The sequence below is a fragment of the Elgaria multicarinata genome, chromosome 11 (genome assembly GCF_023053635.1).
Source record: "Elgaria multicarinata webbii isolate HBS135686 ecotype San Diego chromosome 11, rElgMul1.1.pri, whole genome shotgun sequence".
In the NCBI taxonomy this organism is placed as follows: domain Eukaryota; kingdom Metazoa; phylum Chordata; class Lepidosauria; order Squamata; family Anguidae; genus Elgaria; species Elgaria multicarinata.
The window spans coordinates 34,113,146-34,132,374 of record NC_086181.1 but is presented as its reverse complement, the minus strand read 5'-3'; the positions used below and the strand labels follow the sequence as shown (position 1 = coordinate 34,132,374).

At 47.3% G+C, this 19,229-nt stretch overlaps 2 protein-coding genes across 2 annotated transcripts in view; one reads left to right on the top strand and one right to left on the bottom strand.

The window, feature by feature from the left end:
- The first annotated feature begins 625 nt into the window (after positions 1-625).
- LOC134405664 (carbonic anhydrase 4-like) lies at positions 626-9,545 on the top strand. The gene is made up of 8 exons (XM_063136908.1): positions 626-701; positions 849-878; positions 1,448-1,612; positions 3,337-3,485; positions 4,461-4,550; positions 5,080-5,158; positions 6,961-7,124; positions 9,330-9,545. Exons 1-8 carry the CDS (start codon positions 626-628, stop codon positions 9,543-9,545), a joined length of 969 nt encoding a protein of 322 aa, XP_062992978.1.
- A 2,685-nt stretch (positions 9,546-12,230) lies between these two features.
- Positions 12,231-19,229, bottom strand: part of LOC134406422 (carbonic anhydrase 4-like) — an 11,671-nt gene continuing 4,672 nt past the window's right edge. Inside the window, exons 5-10 of the mRNA XM_063137843.1 lie at positions 18,114-18,278; positions 15,799-15,944; positions 14,370-14,459; positions 14,117-14,189; positions 13,865-14,028; positions 12,231-12,590 (exon numbers count right to left, since the gene is read on the bottom strand). Of these exons, the coding sequence (XP_062993913.1) occupies positions 12,468-12,590; positions 13,865-14,028; positions 14,117-14,189; positions 14,370-14,459; positions 15,799-15,944; positions 18,114-18,278 (761 nt within the window). The 3' untranslated portion in view covers positions 12,231-12,467. The remainder of the gene's footprint in view (positions 12,591-13,864; positions 14,029-14,116; positions 14,190-14,369; positions 14,460-15,798; positions 15,945-18,113; positions 18,279-19,229) is intronic.

The following is a 19,229-nucleotide window of genomic DNA, read 5'->3' as shown; positions in this document are numbered from 1 at the left end:
AGCAGGTAACTTTAGACTCAGGACTTAATTACTTCTCTTACTTTGAAATGTGATAAGCCAGAGCTACTGAATTTGGCGGTGGGGGGGGCTGCCGGCTGCCCATTCTGCTGCGTGGGGCCCTGGATGTCTGCTCCAAATTCCTGCCCTGGTGGTAGACTGGCTATTAATTAATTAATTAATCAATTGCATTTTTGTACTGCCAAATAGCTAAAGCTCTCTGGGCTATGAGGCTCCCTTCTCTCCTGCCGCCACCCCAATCCCTGTTCCAAGACTTGTTAAAATCTGAGCCACTTTTGCAAGCCGTACCAAAACCTGTCTGGACTGATTTTTGGCATGCGATTTTGAGCGTGCGTTTCATTTTGTTTCGTTTCTACGCGTGCTTTGCTATTTCATGTTGCTGCACCGTCCTCACCCCCCATGAACCCACATTCATGTTGCATCTTCCTTCCAGCAGCCAAGAAATCTAGCTAACATCAAACTGATTGAAAGAGAGAAGGATTCTAGACCACATCTTTGCCAGGCGAAAGAACCTAAAATAAACGTGAAAGCGTGCCACTAATCTATGTATTAAATTGACTTTTAATCTTTGTTCTTGCACCTTTCTCCATAGCTGGCACAGCCTACGATGGCTGTAATTTGGATACCGAGGGCCCTCGCTTTGGTCCTTTTGCTTTCAAGCAGAAGCAATGTCAGCGGTGAAGGTAATGTCCCTGCTCTTCCCACCCCATCTGAAAAGGCTCATTTTTGGTATGGAAAGAGGGTAAAAGGGGTCGAATTGCCCCTTCCTGCTTCTATGGATTTAGCTCCTCTTCCTGAACTTACACCATCTCTGTTTCTTTCCTTCATAGGTTCCTGGTGCTACGATCGAGCAGAATGTGGTAAGAAAAATAGCAACTCTTATTTTTACCCCAATCATTTCAAAGCGAGTCCCGTTCCCAAACGTGGCTCCTCAGACCAAAACTCTATGAGCTTCTTTACATGAGCGATTTATTGGCCGCTCACGGAAGTTTGTGGGTCATGACGTTGTTGGCCTCCCACAGTATCCTTTAAAAATTCCGCCATGGAAAGAGCCACTTTTTAAGTGGTAATAGCTGGGGAAAAACGGGATCTTCCGCTGCTAGACGGTGCCGTCTCAATGGAAGTGAACGGAGGGGAAGTATTTAATTCAGACCTTGTGGGTGATTTCCCCTTGATGTAAAGACCCTTTATGCCTCTGCTTTGTAGTGGATAAAATGTGCCCTTGAACATGTGCAGAGTGCGTTTTTCTCAGCACTAAATAACCATAGCCTACTCATGCAGATCTAGGGGTGGGGTGGGAGGCTACATAATAGAAGTTGAAGATTTCAAGCTAGGGGCTTTGCACCCCTTTTTTAAATTATTTCATCCGGTGCCACATATCTAATTACCATGCCCTTTGTTCTTGGCTGTGCCTCCTCCTCTTGGCAAGGCCCTAGCACATGGTCAACCCGCGAGTATTGCAATGGCAAGAGACAGTCCCCCATTGATATCCAGTCTGGGAAAGCCGTCCGTAATTCCAGGTTGGAAGCCATCACCCTCACCGGCTACGACGACAACAAAAAGCTGCTAGAAGCCAAGAACACTGGGAAAACAGGTACCAATACAATAATTTCACTCTTCTAGTCCTTAAGGTAGCAGCAGGAGAAAAGCTTGAAAGCACCTTCACAAAACTGCAAGGCTGGGGGGCGAAATTCAAACTTTTCCTGCCCTTTATGACTCTTAATTTCTTCCTGTTGCGACACGTTCTTAGCAAAAAGGAGGCACGTTTAAGGTTTGTGTTTGAAGGGGAGGAAGAAGGAAGGAAGGAAGGAAGGAGAGCACTTGGAATAAAACAGTCTTTTCAGACCTGGTGCCCTCTTGATGTGTGAGACTACAACTCCTATAACTCCAATGTCCACGCTGGATGGGGATGATGGGAGTTGCAGTCCAACACAGCTGGAGGGCATCAGATCAAGGAAAGCTGCTTAGTACGGACAGTTAAGGCAAATGGGAGTAGAGAGTTGAAGGGAATGTGAACTGGGAAATTTTGTCAGTTGAAGGCTAGAAGAAGCAACCTCCAGTATCCAAGGCAGTAAGCCTGTGTGCACCAGTTGCTGGGGAACATGGGTGGGTGGGTGCTGCTGCACCATGTCCTGCTTTGTTGCTCCCTGGTCGACAGCTGGTTGGCCACTGTGTGAACAGAGTGCTGGACTAGATGGACCCTCGGTCTGATCCAGCGTGGCGTTTCTTATGGAAAGGGTAGAAAGTAGAGGAGTTTAGCTATGTGGGAATGGGTTGAGGAGATTGCTAGTTTTATCTGTATTCATCTCACATGGCCAATTTACTGTGAATTTGTTTTCATTGTCCCTCCAACAAACTGTTTATCTGACGTTAACCTCCAGTAATTATCAGTGAAATGTATGTCAAAAGGGTCTTACACCCAAGCAGTGAGTGCCGTTGTTAGCACAACATGATTGTGAAAAGTGGACTTCTCCCAACTCTCCAGTATGTGTTTACAGGCATTGTTCATACAGTCCAGGGTTTTTCCAGATTTCTGACAGTCACACTTCACTCTTACACTTGCAAAACTAGTAGAGTCTGGTGACTCCAATGTCACTGGTGTGGTAAATCCACTCTAGGTTTCAGTCAGAATTCTAAAGGAGTTCTAAAGCTTCACACCTTGGAGAGCTCCTTTAGAGTTCTGACTGGTTGTGACGGAAACCTGGAGTGGATTCACCGCCCCACCGACATCGGAGCCACCGGCCTCCACGGCTCACAGCTGCCCACCCACCCACAACAAAATGTTGATTGGTTTTTCTTTTGTGTGAACTGAGGACAAATTAGCTTACTTAGCTGCTCCTACCATCAGGCAAAGTGAGGTGGATCTCAGTGTGTGTGTGTGTGTGTTGTTGGACAGAGCTGCATACACCGCATAATATATATTTTTCTGGAGCCACCGCTGAACACACCACCAAAGTGTTCTCGCAATCATTCCTGAAATCTACGATCCTTGAAACACTTCCGGAATAGAAAGGAAGTGTGTGTGTGTGTGTGTGTGTGTGTGTGCGTGTGTAAAATCTGCAACCTTTTACTCTGCTTTAATTTCCCAATTCTATGCGCCAACATATGTCTAACTTACCCAATGCATGTCAGATCAGATGGGAATGACTCAGAAGGAGTTATGCAGATCAGGGATATATTTTCAAAGCGGCTGGTTTGCTTAAATGATTCCAATCACAGCACATAGTGGTTGCATAAACTGCAGAGGGCTTCTGGGAAGGAATTCCAGAATTTCTAGTATTAATAGAAACGTGTCCTGCTCTTTCTTTTCTTCTGCAGTTGATTTCGAACTTGGAGAAGGTCTCCGCCTCAGTGGCCGTGGTCTTCCAGCACCGTATGCGGCCAAATCCTTCCACCTCCATTGGGGAAATGGTGATTCCAAGCCAGGATCTGAGCACTATATAGACAACAGACGATACTCCATGGAGGTGAGGATGTATTTCCCATTCCTGCTACTTGGGGTTCTCTCCTTGGGAGGCCAAGAGAGCCCCAGCACCTTTCAGAATTAGTTCTCCACCAGTGGCGGCCCAAGCCACAAATCATTGTAACTTCTGGAATCAAATGCCCCGAGTTTGAGCCAGAATTCTGCTCTTCAACGTGTAAAGCAGTAAGTAAGTCCACAAATAAAGCTGCAATCCTGTGCATGTTTAGACAGAAAAGCGTCTGGCTGGAGAATGCTGGGAGTTGTAGGGCTTTTTTGGTCTAAATTTGCTTAGGATTGCACTGTAAATAAATAAAGAGCAACATTCTCTTGAGCACGTGCAAAGCACATTTCTTTTACCCCTTCATAGTTGTAATATATATTTAGGGTTAGCGTGCAAGGCTCTGAATCCAAAGGGCTTTTTTAGAAATTGGACATAAACACGGTCATTCGTGCCTTGGCTACATCTCGTTTTGACTATTGTAGCACATATTACTTGGGGCTGTGTTTGACAACTGCTCAGAAACTTCAGTTGGTCCAGAATGCTGTGGCCAAACTATTGGCTGAGGTTGGTTACTCCTTTGTTACAACAGCTTCACAGGCTGTTTCCAGGCAGAATTCAAAGTGTTGCTTCTGACCTATAAAACTCTATCCAGCTTGGGTCCAGGCTACCTGAAAGGCCTCCTTCTCCCATATGAGTCCGGCTGGGACTTGAGATCTTCAGGAGAAGAGCCTTCTTCTTCCTTCAGAGACATGTTTGGCAGCAATGCAAGAGAGGGCCTTCTTGGTGGCTGCTCCAAGGCTGTGGAACTCAGGCAGGCCAAGTCCAAAGAAAGTGGAGCAGGAAGGCACCACAGATTTCCAGCATGTGATGGCTTTAATGTACAATATTCTATAGGTCTGTGCCCGAAGGGTCCTCCAAAGAGAGCAGCACTGGTCAGTAGACATTTATTCTAAATTAAACTTATTTTTCTCCCCTCAGTTACACATTGTGCATACCAAAAACAACATGAGCATGTCAGATGCTTTGAAGGATCCAGAAGGCATTGCTGTGCTGGGATTCTTTATTGAGGTGAGATATGAGGAAAGCCAAGCTTCTATCAATTTTATAGCACTTTAATTGTTATGTCTTTTCTTGGAGTTGTCACTTAATACTCTCTCTCTCTCTCTCTCTCTCTCTCTCTCTCTCTCTCTCTCTCTCTCTCTCTCTCTCTCTCCAACAATCCCCAGAGTTCACTGGAAAGAGGGCATGGCTATTAAACTGATTTAAGACTGCAATGTAGATGAGAGAGATAATAGAAACTGGTAGATTATTTCAGCACTCAAATGATAATATTTTGTTCCTGGTAAAAAGCAGTTCAAGCCCCTTCCTCCAAGCCCTCCCACTACTACTTCCATTGTAAATGTGGTTCCAAAAGATGAGTGCCTATTGGATAGTACCTGTGACATCACCAGTGATGATCACCTTCTCATGTCTATGCTTTTTTACCTTGCCCTGGAGAAATAGTTAAAGCAGGAGATGCTGGAGACGCTAGGACTCCTGGGTTCTTTCATCAGACGTTCCTTCTATTCTTCATTTTATCATTTCCTCTGTACCACAGGGCTCTAGGATGGCTAGAGAAAAGACGGCTGAAGCGTGGGAAGCGCTCACAAAGAACCTCAAGAAAGTCTCTGAAAAAGGTGAGTCTGTCGGGAATGCCAGGAAAGACAATTGGTTCTTCTTCAACCCCTGAGAATCTATAATGGCCGCCACAATGAGATGGAACATTTTCCTGCCACTTCACTACAAATGTTAACTAATTTGAAAATGGTGTGATTGTTCCAGCCGCTTCCCTGATGAAACCCAGGTATCGCCGTTTCATCATTGTCCTTGGATTTCTTGGTGATAAATTACTAGTCCTTACACAGAACTTCCAAATTGAGTGTCCCTCAGTTGAGAACCTTTGTTATTTATTCATCTCTTTATTTATTACATTTATAAAATTGTATCCTGCCTTTCCTTCAGGAAGCTCAAACTGGCGTACATGTTTCTCCCAGACCTCTTCTGTCCTCACAATAATCCTGTGAGATAGGTTAGGTTGAGAGATAGTGACTGGCCCAGTGATAGGGTGACCATATGAAAAGGAGGATAGCGCTCCTGTATCTTTAAAACAGTTAAAGCTGCAGGAGCCCTTCCCTCTTGACCAGATACAAAAGAGGGCAGAGCTCCTGCAGCTTTAACTGTTATGATGAAGAGGGAATTTCACCAGGTCCTGCGTGCATACAAGTGACACCTGCTGAATTTCCCTCTTCTGTGCAACTGTTAAAGATACAGGGGCCCTGTCCTCCTTCCATATGGTCACCCTACTCAGTGAGCTTCATGACTCAGTGGGGATTTGAAACTAAGTCACTTCAGTCCTAGTCTGGCACCCTAGCCAGTACACCAGATGTCCTCAGTGTGTGGTACCCATGGGCACCTCCAATGGCACCCACAAAACTCTCTGTTCCTTGCTGTCATGTCTAGCTCTGTTCTCCCTGGGCTGGAAGGTGGTGTTTCAGGTGACCAATCAGAATCAGACTCTGAAGTAGAGGAGTCGGTGCCAGAAACATGCCAGCCTGTACCAGTGGGGGAGAAAGCTCTCATGGGCTCTTCACCAGCGAGGAGTGAACCCTCTCCAGAGCTGATCTCCTCAAGGGCAAACAATACACAGTCAGTGGGAAGCTAACATTCTTCCAAGGGGGAGAGCACGGAAAGGTTAGCCGGTCCTAGAGTATGCCGCAGACTAAAATGGGCGGAGCTAAAGGAAGGTGAGAGAAAGTCAGCCCGGCTGGCGTCCCGTCAGAAGCTACATCACAACTAGTCTCTCTGAAGTTAACACATCTTGGGAAAGGGCTTTCCCTTCTTCTTGAAAGGACAATTGTCTCACTTAGTTTGCATAATTTTGCCTAGGGGCAAGTTCTTAGGGATTAGACTCTCTTCGTGTAGGAAGAGACGTTTATTGCTCGAATAAAGCTTTGTGGATTGCTTAGCAGGCCTCATTATTGTCTCCCTAGAAGGCGAGAGGTTTTGAGAAACACGACACTTGTCCTCCTTCAAGATTTAGTTGTTGTTGTTAATAGAAACCTTGGGAAATGTTAGAGTGGTATTCTTTTTCTCCCTTTCTAGTCTCTGGCCTTGCTGTTTCTCTCCCCTCTACTCCTTTGCCTTGCTCTTTTCCCATCCCTCCCAGCCTCTAGCCTCGCCGTTTCTCTCTCTCCAGCCCCCATGGCAGCCATTACACGACTAGCCATATCCTCTGGGGGAGCCATTTTGTGCTGGTGTCCACAGCAGCTTCTCAAATTCCCAAATGTCCCCACAGGTCCAAAAAGGTTGAAGAGAGCCGTGCCACACCCCATTGGCCCCCAAACTGACTCTCAATTTTTCTTCCCCCAAAAAATCGCTAAAACTGGCTGGAAACTAAATTTAGAGCGTAAACATAACCCACTTTCCTCCTCCTCTTCAGGCAAAGACGTGCATCTTGACAGCTCCATCTCGCTTCTGGACTTGCTGGGCTCCCCGGACCTTACCCGCTATTATCGCTACCCTGGGTCCCTCACCACCCCCAACTGCAATGAGGTCGTGATCTGGACCATCTTTCCCGATCCTATTCTGGTGCCGCCCAAAGTGGTGAGTGCGTAGCAATCTGAGTCAGGAGGTGCAGGCAGAATGCAGAGGCAGACAGGAGGGTGCTTTCTCCCATATCGTCTCCCTTTTGTAATTGTGTCTTGGAAAAGAGACCTTTCTCGGTGTTCCACGACTGTTCAAGTTAAAATAGGGTTCCATTAGTTATAGGCCTTGCCTAACTCTTCTTTCCCAGCCCTCATCCAACAAGGAATGACACTAGAACATCCACACCATTGGCTCTTTTAGGAGAGCTGCTTAAACCTCATTTTTGTCCAGGTATTTGGAATGTAGCTTGCTGAGAAATTAGGGTGACCCTATGGAAAGGAGGACAGGGCTCCTCTGTATCTTTAACGGTTGTATTGAAAAGGGAACTTCAGCAGAACCTGGTAAAATTCCCTCTTCATCACAACAGTTAAAGCTGCAGGAGCTATACTAGAGTGACCAGATGCAAAAGAGGGCAGGGCTCCTGCAGCTTTAACTGTTGTGATGAGGAGGGAATTCCACCAGGTGCTGCATGCATACAAATGACACCTGCTGAAATTCCATTTTCAATACAGCTGTTAAAGATACAGGAGCCCTGTCCTCCTTTCCATATAGTCGCCCTAGAAAAATTGAATTTTGATACTGCCTCTTGTCTAGTGATCTAAATTCACTGTGGTTTCCCTTTTCTTTTTAATTATTATTATTTATTTATATAGCACCATCAGTGTACATGGTGCTGTAATTGTCAATTGTTAAATGTTTTTGCATTCCGTTATTGTTGCAAGCTGCTTTTGAGAATTGTGGTTGGAGAATAGGAGATCCATTTTTAAAGGGAAAGTAATTAGGAGCTGCATGTGTCCTCTGCAAGAAATTTAAAAATTCAAGAAAAAGTGACTGTGGCAACCTGTATGAATTATGCAGATGGAGCACATCTTACGAAAGCTTTCTACGCATTCTGCGGGAGACACTGGTCAGGGCAGGGATGGCCGGAGTGTACGGGGATGGGGGTGGCCAACTCTGATCTCAGCTCCAGGAAGGGTCTGTTTTTAACCCTTTTCCTGTTGGTTGTTTTTCATATCATATTTAGTATGTATATATTTCTCTGTGGTGTGTAAAACAGCAGAGGGAAGGTGATTTCTGGCAGACAAAGAACCTATGGGGAAAGGGTTAAGTGGCCCTTTCCTCCTGATGTTTTGATCAAATCTGGAGTCCCCAGAGCTGCACTGAAGTCACAAACAGGCACATCAGGAACCACTTTACGTGTCTCCCGGGTCATGTTTACTTTGCCCCACATTTTATTGATCTGCCTTCTGAGGTTCCCCCAGGCAATATAACCTGTCGGCTTTCAACCATGTCTTTATGAAGGCTAGATGCTCGCTTTGAAAGAGAAAAAGAAACGGAAGCTCAGATTTTTCAAGAAGTGAAATTCTGCAGCAGGCACCATGCTATCTGCTTGTGTTGAACTGCAAAAACACCCATACTCCTGTCTGAATTTTTGGGGTACCAAATGTGATAGCTGGGGGCAGAGGCGGTTAGGATTAGATGGGTGAGAGAAGTCAGAGCTAAACAGCTGGTCATTGGGAGCTGAGAAAGAAGAGGTTCAAATGAGTGGCTGAGGCTAGCACAGGGGAGACTTGACTACAGAAGGTAGTCTTAAGAAGCAGCTTGATGACAGAGAGGATGAAGCCATTTCAATGGCGCACTGTAACAATTCTGTATTTGTCCCATCAAGTTGTCCTGGGGGCTATCCTATCTTCACCATCGGGTAATCCCAATGCCATCAGGGTACCGGAGGCCCACCCTCTGGCCCTCTTCCTGGTGGAAGGCGACCAATTGCAGATTGCCTTCCACCAGGAACCACCACTGGATTGGCCCTGGAGCAACGGCAGAAGAGTTGTACTGACATTGCTCTAGTTGGGGTAAGTCCCTGACTTTTTCAATCCATAGCTTCACGGGAAAGCCCCGCAGTGGCTGCAAAGCTGTGCCTGCATCATAGAACTGACGCAGCGCAGATCCGCAGCCCCTGCGGGGCTTTCCCTGCGTATAGACAGCCCCCTGATCACATGAGTCTGTTGAAAAGGGGTACATTGATATCCTAGCCTGCTACGTCCCGGTTTTCATGGGGTAGATCTCAAATGATGTCACTGCCCTTGCAGCCCCCAACTCAGCAGTACATCTTTTGCCACTTCCTCCAGCCTGATGTCCTCCTTCTCTCTCCGCTGGTAGGTGGCAGCTTTCCCGTCTGAACTGTATTCTACAGATTCTTCCAGCGGGCCACATCTGGAGAACAACTTCCGCCCCCTGCAGCCGATCGGGGCCCGGAAAGTCGAAGCGTCTGCTTCAATGAGAGCTCCTCGTTCCGCTGCCTCCCTGGTCTCCCCGTCAAAACCTTTCCTCCTTTTCCTTTTCGTCACTACTCTCAGGCCCTTCTTCCCTGAATAAAGGCCAGTGGTGGTGGGAACCACACCGAGGGAGAGTTGCTATAATCTCCTGAGAGGTCAGAGCTAGCCCGAAACCCTTCCTGTCCCCCCGCGAGGGGAAACCCATTTCACTTCCATCTACCTCTCAACCAATTCACCCAGTTTGGAAAAGTACTGGCAAATGGCACTAAAGGGATGGGAGCTGCACATTCCAGTAAGAACAGGAGCACAGAGACAAAAGGAGTCAGTACTTCTATGGCCAATACTGGAGAAGGGGGTACTATTCAGTCTATTACGGCTAGAGCTGAAATGAAACTTTTCATTCAAAACTAGCTGGTTTTTAGTTTCTCAAAGCTTAGATTGTGAGATAGATAGATAGATAGATAGATAGATAGATAGATAGATGAAAGGCAGACTAACTACAGAGTAATTTCATGATATATTTAGAGCTAAAAGTGGCCACTCTTGATATCCATTTAATATCACAGCGACTGATGAGTGCAAAACCCGGAATTTTTAGCATTACATATATTATGAAATTACTCCGTTGTTAGTCTACCTTTCTTATTTATTTTTTCTTAAGACTTACTGCTCCTATTATGGACCTGGACCCTCCTTGTTTCTTTACTGTTGTGCTGCTCTCTCTATATATTTGAATTCCTCAAATCAATGTTTGAGGGTTAGAACTAACAGATCTGCCACCAGAATTTGATCGCTGAAGCACACAGTTCAATACGTCATAAACCAAAACTTAAGATCCACGCAGCAGCAACAACAACAACGAATATCCCAAATATGGATTTAAATGTGGATTTGGAGGTTCCGATTTCTCTGCGCAAAACCTTTTAAGGTTTTTTTTTTAATTGTCGAACTTAATTTCTGCTCTATTTGTAGCTGAACTCTTAGGGCTTGTTCATACAAACATGAACATTGAATGATGACTTCGGTGGCTCATTCACACATATATGCCTCTACCCTCACAGAAATTCCACGGTACCCTGTGTTGATCTCAAATGCAACACTTTTTTCAATAGAGCCAGTTCACATACCCCATTGCCCCGGAGGCCCCAAGTGAAGAGTGATCCGCATGTATATATGATCCAGGTGATAGATTTCTTCCTATCATGCTACAGATCAACAGTGTGACTAGAGTTTGGCATGTCAAGATTTCTCCTCAGCTAAAAAAAACCTGAGGCAAACCACCACCTTTTAACTACCTCACCTACCCTCTTGGTATCGGTATCAGTTTGTTCTTTCGTGTTACTTTAAGACTTAATTCTTTAATAGTGGAAAGGATTTCTATAATCCTCTATTACAAAGGTCTCTAATTTATTAAGCTCTCCTGAATGATGGAAAAAATGATCCTTTTTTTTAAAGCCTTTGAAAGTGGAAACTTTAAGGCGTGAGGAGGCCGGGAATGTTACTTACCTCCTTGGGGATCTCAAATGTGAAAATAGTAATAAGCTGTGACTTGGTGTCAAACTAGAGGTGACTTTTGTCACGTACTTTGCCCTTGTGTAGTGTGTGTTTAATGAACAGGCATGGGGGGAGGATTTTGATCAAGACTACTACATAGGCCAACGGTTGAAGCCCCCCTTCCTGCCCCATGCCACAGTCCCAATTCACCTCAACCCACCTCCTCCCCACATATTGGCTATATTTAAAAAAAAATAACTATACAAGGGCAAACTATAAATGTCACGTCTAGTTAGGCCCTCAAAGGATGAATGTGTGTGGCCATTAAATTAAGGTGTGTGTGTGTGTGTGTGTGTGTGCATTCAAACAAACAGAAGCAAGCAGTGTTAAGTGTTTCTATCAAGGTGTGGTTCACACATGTAGTTAGACATCACATTTTTATCCCACCCTTCTTCCAAGGAGCTCTGGATGGCACACTTGGCTCTCTCTCTCTCTCTCCTGCCTACCTATTGTATCCTGACAACAAGCCTAAAATAGGTTAGATTGAGAGGTAGTGACTGATCCAGATTCACCCAGTGAGCTTCGTAGTGAAGGAGGGATTTGAACATGAATCATCCCAATCCTATTCTAACTCTTTAAGTCAGACTTCCCCAACCTGGCACCCTCTAGATGTGTAGGACTGCAGTTCCCATAATTCCCAGTCAGGATGGCCACCACTGATTGAATGTACAGGAATACACTCCCCACGTTTTCCATACAAGGAGAATCATGTCCAGGGAATTCCTGAACGTCTATCTCAGCATCTTCTGCTGCTGCTGAGTTCACTAGACCTGAGGTAATCCTCTTCTCTCTGGTGGTTATAAGCAACCTGGGAAGTCCAGACCAGACCAGACCTTGGTACAATCTTGTATGTTATATTGAAGCAACTGTTTGAAATTCGTGTATGTTAAAATGAAGCAGCTGTATGTAAATGGTTTTAGCGTTGCCATTGCAAATAAAAAGGAAAGGGGGAAAATTATCTGCCTTCCTCACTACTAACAGGATTCAGGGACTACTCCGTTTTGTGTGGGAGGCAGAGGGACAAATTATAGGCCACTTCTCAACACTTCCTGGGTTTAATTCCTGCAAAACATCAAGTATAATTGCTCTTCTGACAAAACTGCATGAGTTTGTATCTACTGAATATATAGACTGAATAAAGATTAAACAAAAGCAGACAAGTGAGTATGTATGGAAGTATTATAATTTTTGTATGTATGTAAAATAGCATCGTCTGCCAGCCCCCAAAAGGAGGAGACACCGTTGATGCTAGAGCAAACCTTCCATGGGCCCGATGGAACCCTCTCCACAAAAAGCAGATAGAAATTACTGGTACTTGGGTAGAGAAGGAGGGAACTTGATGTTTAGCTGAGATCATCCAAGCAGAGGGAATCGGTTGCCATTTTGTACCCACAATGCATGCGTGTGCACTTACGCCTGCTGGCTCAAAACTACTTTGGTGGAAGCAGATTTCCCGATAACATGGAGATTAAATTTCTGTGAAGCGGAGGACTTCTCGGTTGTTCAACGGCTGCAGGGGACGGTAATTCTTCTGCATTGGCCTATTTTCTTTTTTGGTGGTGAAATACATTGAGTTGGTGAATTTTTTCAGCTGGAAGAAAGAAAAGAGGTGGATGGGGTGGGGAACGGGGAGAGGAAAAGTTGTAAGGCACAGGCTGGGTTCGATGACACATTAGGCAACAGGCAAGGGGGAATAGCGCATTCACCGTGCGTTAATGGGGTGGGGGTACTCCCCACACGACATGATGCCCCTCCCCCCGTCATGCAGCTATAAGTCCCAGCGTCCTTCTGGGCTGCCCATGCTCCAACCTCCCTCCTCCCTCAGTCTTCCTGGCCGCATCCCATCAGCCATTGTGAGTTCTGCCATCTGTATAGGAGCAGCCGGGGTGTTTTTGGCTGCTCCTGCTGGAGAACTCTATGGCCAATGAAATAGGGTGCTCGACGGAGGCGGGGGGGGAGCCCTCCACACGATGTCTTAATCAATTGATTATTTGATAAGCAGCGGAGCAGCCAGTTTTTCTCCGTTGTTTAAGATGGTGAAATAGCGTACTCTCAGTTATGTGTGCGTTGTGCCCCCCCCCAATGATACAATAATCAACTCGACCAACGGTTGCCTCCTTTCCCCCTGTTGATTATCGTGTCGTCCGAACCCAGCCACAGAGTGCTCACACTCATGAAGACCAAGAAGTCCACACAACAATAAAGGCAGGCCTTAAATTTCCAAAGCCAGCCTTTAATGCAAGGACTCAAGATTGCCTTCCCTCTCAGAACAGATATGGGAAGGCACTGGGTGGGGGGACAACCTTGAACTGGGCCTCCCAGCAGCCAGGCCCTAGCATCTTGCTTCCGGTGTTACGCTCAAGGGGCCTCTCTGTGACACACAAGCTTTGCAGATGAAGTTTTTCAAGGGCGCCCCCTAGTTGCTGCCCTGATATCTGATGGAGCGCTCAGTCAGCTGACTCCACACACCAATCAGGTGCCACTAGGTCCTATAAAGGCCTAGCGCAGCAAGTTCCGTCTGAAAAATAATTTAGATTTACTGGGGTCTTTTTTTTGTGGCATGAAGGCTAAAAGGGCCGGGAGGTGCATGGGATGCAGACGACAACATGAATAAGGCCCGCAACGAGAGTGCAATAAAATACTCGTCTAATGACACCCTACCAAAGGACCTTGCAGGGGACTTTGGGCCCCACAATCTAATAGCGGTGATGGTGACGTCACATCTGGATGTAGGGTTGTTCCTTTGTGCCAACAACCCTGTGATCCGTGTCTGTTTCCGAAGAGCCGTTCTCCATTAAAAGAACCCACGGATTCTCTCCTCCAGCCTCCTACAAAACTGAAGAGGGGCAGATGTTCCCCACTCACCACTTTGTGATGCACCTCAATGGGGTCAGGGTAGACAGTCCAGATTACAGATTCGTTGCATTCGGGAGTGGTGAGAGAGCCCCAGTAGCGGTAATAGGTGCTTAAATCTGCCCTGCTCAATAAGGCCCCCAAGGAGAATTCTCCTTTCAGTTCTACAGAGTTGCCTGAGGAAAGACAAGAAAGGTGGAAATTCAGGTAAAAAGACTGGCCAAACAGCGCCTCATTTTCTAGGGGACTGGGGAGGAGGCTCACCTTTCTCTGGAATCCTCTCCAGAAGGTCAGCTAGAGTCTTCCATGCGTAGACGGGAGGAGCTGTGCTGGATTTCTGTGGGGAAATGAAAGGAAGGGGCTTTTGTTATAGGAATATCTCCATAAGGTTCTGGTCTCCCTCCCCTTTCGGAGGGCAGGGCCCTGGACAGTCCAGGGGGTCCTGAACCGGTCTGGCCTTTGACAAGCACTCAGTCTTGCCAACTACTGACACAGACCATCACATTCTGTTCCTTACCTTTATGAAGAAGGCCAGGACAGCAATTCCCTCTGGGTCCATTTTTGCCTCGTCCATGGTCATGTTGTTTTTAGTGTGAACGATGTGGAGCTGATGTAAGAGAAGGAGAGAGAGAATGAAATTGAAAATGAACTGTGCCAGTGTGGTGCAATAGAAAGATTGTTGGGTTTCAGTGGGTGGCCACTCTGAGGAGCAAGATGGACCTCTGAACCAGCAGGGCTCTTCTGACGTTATGGGAGAACTGGGTTCATATCTCCATTCAGCCATAAAGCTCACTGATTGGTCACTCGCTCTTCTGAGGGCCAATGATAATGATCCATTTGCAGGGGCTGCTGGGTAAAGCCTGTTTTGTTAAACGGATTGCTGGCTAAGAGAGATGATTAGCTAATATAACCTCAGTGGGAACCATTTGACCAGAGATGCATTTTTCCTGTATGGGCAGTTTAAACAGACCTGAGACCAGCGCTCTGCAAGGGTTGGTAGGGGTGAGAAAAGGAGGAAATTGGCAACTTGAATGTTGCAGATCTGTAAGCCCCGCCCCCATACACCTATTGGTTGTATTGCTGTGATGTCATATGTTTGCAAATATGCTAACTGCTGAGGTGGAAGGTCTGGTCTGTGCTTTTCCCCACTGGACAGGACGTCAACTGCTTTGCCCACCCCACGCCCTGTCCAGTGGTGGAAAGCGCAAGGCAGGTGAAGGCATACAACCTCAGTAGCGACAAAGTCAAGAAAATTGCCCTGTTATCTCCAATCAGTGATCTCCTTCCCAAGCCTCCATAGACTCCCCAAGCCCCCATGGAGCAAGGCTTGGAGGTGGGTGCCCCTCAGAGGGCCTGATGGAGAACCGCAGGCCGGATGGGCAACCTCTGCAGGCCAGGGATTAGGCCTGTTGGCCAGGAGTTCCCCATTCCTGCCCCCCTGAGGCTGCTTCCACATGGAGAGCTCCCTCCCAGCACTAGGAATCCCCTCCGTAATGGAATTTTTCGGGCAAGAGGCAGGTAGATTACAAGCGGAAGGCATCTTCAGCCCCCTCGAGGTCTGAAGAGTGCATGACCCTTCTCCCTTTTGTGGCCCTGATCTTCTTCCTTTACACCAGCTTTCCCCCAACCTGGTGCCCCCCCAAACTGGCCAAAGGCCATGCTGGCTGGGGTTGCTGGGAGCTGTAGTCCAACACATCTGGCGAGCACCAGGTAGAGGAAGGTGGTTCTACACCTCTCCCCTAGCAACTACCAGGACCACACACAATATCTTAAGGAAATGGGATAGGAAGAACTAGGGGCACAGTGGGCAGCGTTAGGGGTCCAGGGCAGCAGAACAGAAATCCGCCTCCTGCTTGCCCAGTGACTTAACTCTGCTCTCTTCACATCCGAACCCAACTCCCACATCTTAGCATTCACGACTTCCTCCTGTTCTCTGAACCGCTCACCTCCATGGCGTAGCGCATGCCATTGATCGCATGTTCCGACCCCCGTTGTCTGTAGGTCCCCCAGTGGAAGTGGAAGGACTTCAGGCCGTACGTGGCTGGAAGGCCAGGACTACTGATGGTGGCTCCGTCTTTCATTAGAACCTCGGCTGCAATGAAGGCAAAGCAAGGAAACAAGCCAACGTTTCGATCAGCCCTCCCCTGAGATTGACCCTTAGGAGGGGGCCCAGCGCACCTCAGCATAAGGGATCCTCGGCGTGGGCCTGGCCTCTTCCAGCACCGTCGATCGTACTAACAGGAATCTTGCTGATCCGTAATGGTGCAGACCTGAACCATGTTCATGGCAAAGTGGTCAGTGCTGGCTCTAGGGTTTTTTTGGGGGGGGGCTTGGGCAATGAGTCTATCTTCTCACCACCCTTGTCACCAGCTGGTCTTGCTTCTCCTCCTCCTTTTTGCTGCTATAGTTTGCTTGAGAGAACCAGGGAGCAAGTAGGCAGGGGCGTCCGCTGCTCCTCCTTCCCGCCATCACTGTTGCTGGGCCAGAGCGAGGGGCAGGTGAGCAAGCAGGCCATAAGGCTGAAGAGGAGCCGCAGCTCCAGGGGGCTCTCACCAGTCCTCAAAGTGATGCCCAGCCATGCCTACACCCAATGCCAGTCCTCGAAGTGTGTTTCCTTTACCGTGAGCTTGCAGGCATCGTGGCCCTTGTTTAACCATGCCAGCTGCCAGACATAGTCTGAACTATGTTGTGAGCTACGTTGTGGCCAATGTGCTGTCATTTGACCCCAGGGCTCCATGTTGCATCCGATCACTCAGCTGCCACGCCTGGCCGAATGGGGCCATGTGGCAAGACAGGGAATCTGCAGGCCAGCCTGCGTTGATGAACAGATTGGGCCTTCAAGGCGACCATCAGGTACATTAAGTCTGATTCCAAGTGATGCTCAGACCGAAAGACCAGGCTAGATGCAAACGGTTTGTAAGAGCAAGTGAAACCCTTTTGGTCCCCAGTGCTACCTGGGGGTTGTCTACAGGTGCCCAAAACCCTGCGATGGCTGTGAATCTGCGCTGTACACAAAGCCCTGCGATGGCTGTAGATCTGCGCCATTTACCCTGACTTTTTTCTCCAGAGTGAGCGAGTACGGTGTATTCTCCATCTAGCCTCGCTCTGGAGTCATGGCGGAGGTGAGGCCGGGCAGATGGCGACCCTTGATTGGTCACCGTCTGCCCGGGCAGAGGACAGGAGGCAGGCCCAGCCCCGGAAACCTCACGCTTTTGCTGCGGCGTTGGGATTAGCTGCTCACACCCCGCAGCAGCGAAACTGTGGGGTTTGAGCTTTATTTAAAAACATTTTTCCAGCACCACCTCGCCATTTCTGGCATCATGGTGCTTTACAATAAAACATAAAACAATTTCCATTAAAAACCCTCAACCCACATTAAAATTTAAACCCCAAACTCTTGTGAAAGTAAAAACGTCTTACAGAGGCGTTTAAAACAATTGACAGTCTAATCTCCGGTGGCAAATTGTTCCACAACCAGGGACCGACCACTGAAAAAGCCCTGGCTCCCGCACGTTCCAAATTGTAGTGGGGGATCATCAGGGCACCCTGCTCCTGACAGTGAGTCTGCCAATGGTGGGACACAGGAGTGAGGTGAGCACTCAAGGAACCATAGTTTTATATGGTTCCTTGAGTGCTCATAGGCTTTATACATAGTTAACAAAACCTTGTAGCGTACCCTAGCAGCCACCGGCAGCCAGTGAAGCTCTTGAAGCACCGAAGTGATGGAAGACCACTTCGGAAGCCCCTTAGCCAACCTGGCTGCTGCATTTTGAACAGCTTGTAGGTGCTGGATTTGCTTCAAAGGAAGCCCTGTATACAACAAGTTGCAATAATCAAACCTGGAGATGACCAGGGCATGAACTGCGGTGGTAAGATCGGCCTCTGACAAAAAGGGGCAAACTTGGCGGAGTATATGCAATTGATAAAAGCAGCTCCAGACAACAGCCCCCACCTGTGATGACATCATTAGGGATTGGTCAAGAATGACACCCAGGTCTCATGCCTCGGTCACAATCCTCGGTCGCAGCTGCAACCCGCTGCTGCATAAACAGCCGAGCTGGTAGCTGCAACACCACTCCCTGGCCCTCTACGATGGTGGTGATGAAGGACAGCTGAGAGGTCAGCAGTTCCATTCTCTCTGGAAAGCCACCATGAAGCTGTACAGAAAAATGTACCTGCGTCCTGCTCACAGAGAGCTAAGTTCAGGAGCCCCTCTGCTTTATACATTAACCCACAGTTGCTTGTTCATCTATATACTTACCGTAGTGCCCTGTGTTAGTAAGGGATTTTGGCCTCATACGGTCTTCATATCTTAAAATAGTAATAGGACCCAGACTGGCATCAGACAGAGTATTCCTGGTAACGATGTTGATGGGAGACTGCTTGTTGCCATTACAGTAACCACGAGATGCCCATGTCTTGGGGCCTAGGAAGAAGGAAGGATAAGTCTGATATTCTGAACATACCAGTAATACCCCCCTCGCACATCTGTGATCAAAACACTTTTCTGGAAGTCTACGCCAGACAGTATCCTGTCTTTTGCTCCTCAAAATGCACCTTTAGGTCAATACCCTTTTCACTATAACCCATCTGACCAGTTCTTTTATAATATAAGTTCAGAGTCGTTGAGTAGGTGGAATCAACTCTCAGCAATTTTCTGATTGGCTAGCTAGACAATTTACATCAAAAAAAACGGGGCTTCTTTCGCAATTGGTCAAAGCAGCAATCGGTCCCATGAAGGAGCTTGCTTTTACTCATCTCAAATTCCCATGAGATGTGTATACTGGAGCCAGGTTCAATATGGAGACTTGTCCTCAGTTGATTCTCTTTGGATGAGTTTATAGCTGGACCAGTGAATCAGAGCAGGGTGTGTGTGTGTGTGTGTGTGTGTGTGTGTGTGTGTGTGTTCTAATGCCACGTATGATCAACATCATAAACAATGTCCTGATCTAGTTTTACACCCACTCAAAGAGCGTCACCACACAGGGGAAAATCGTGATTGTTTACCGTTTCTTCTCCGCCCACGCTTTTGTCCCTCATTACTTCCTCGTTTGAAAGAGGTGCACATGGCCCATTCAGTGGGCCGTTTTGATCCTGCTGCTTCTCCTGCACACAGCAGGAGATAGCGGCAACTTCCGTCTTCAAAAATAAGTCGGACTTACTGGGGTGGTTTTTTGTCATGTGAAGAAGGCTAGGAGGGGTGGGAGGGGCGCAGGAGGCAGACGACATCATGAGAGGGACCCGCGAAAATCCATGAGTGCCCAGTAACGAGCGTGTAATAAAACACTCGCCTGATGGAGCTCATAGAGAATCAACTGAGGACAATTGTTAAATCTAACTTCAACACTGGCCATGGGATAATGTCCTCCATTGGATT

Bases quoted from the DNA above. Each gene is read 5' to 3' on its own strand.
- LOC134405664 (XM_063136908.1), top strand. From the start codon at position 626: ATGGCTGTAATTTGGATACCGAGGGCCCTCGCTTTGGTCCTTTTGCTT. The intron at 702-848 runs GTAATGTCCCTG...TTTCCTTCATAG, and splicing joins AAGCAATGTCAGCGGTGAAG to GTTCCTGGTGCTACGATCGA. The intron at 879-1,447 runs GTAAGAAAAATA...CCTCTTGGCAAG, and splicing joins CTACGATCGAGCAGAATGTG to GCCCTAGCACATGGTCAACC.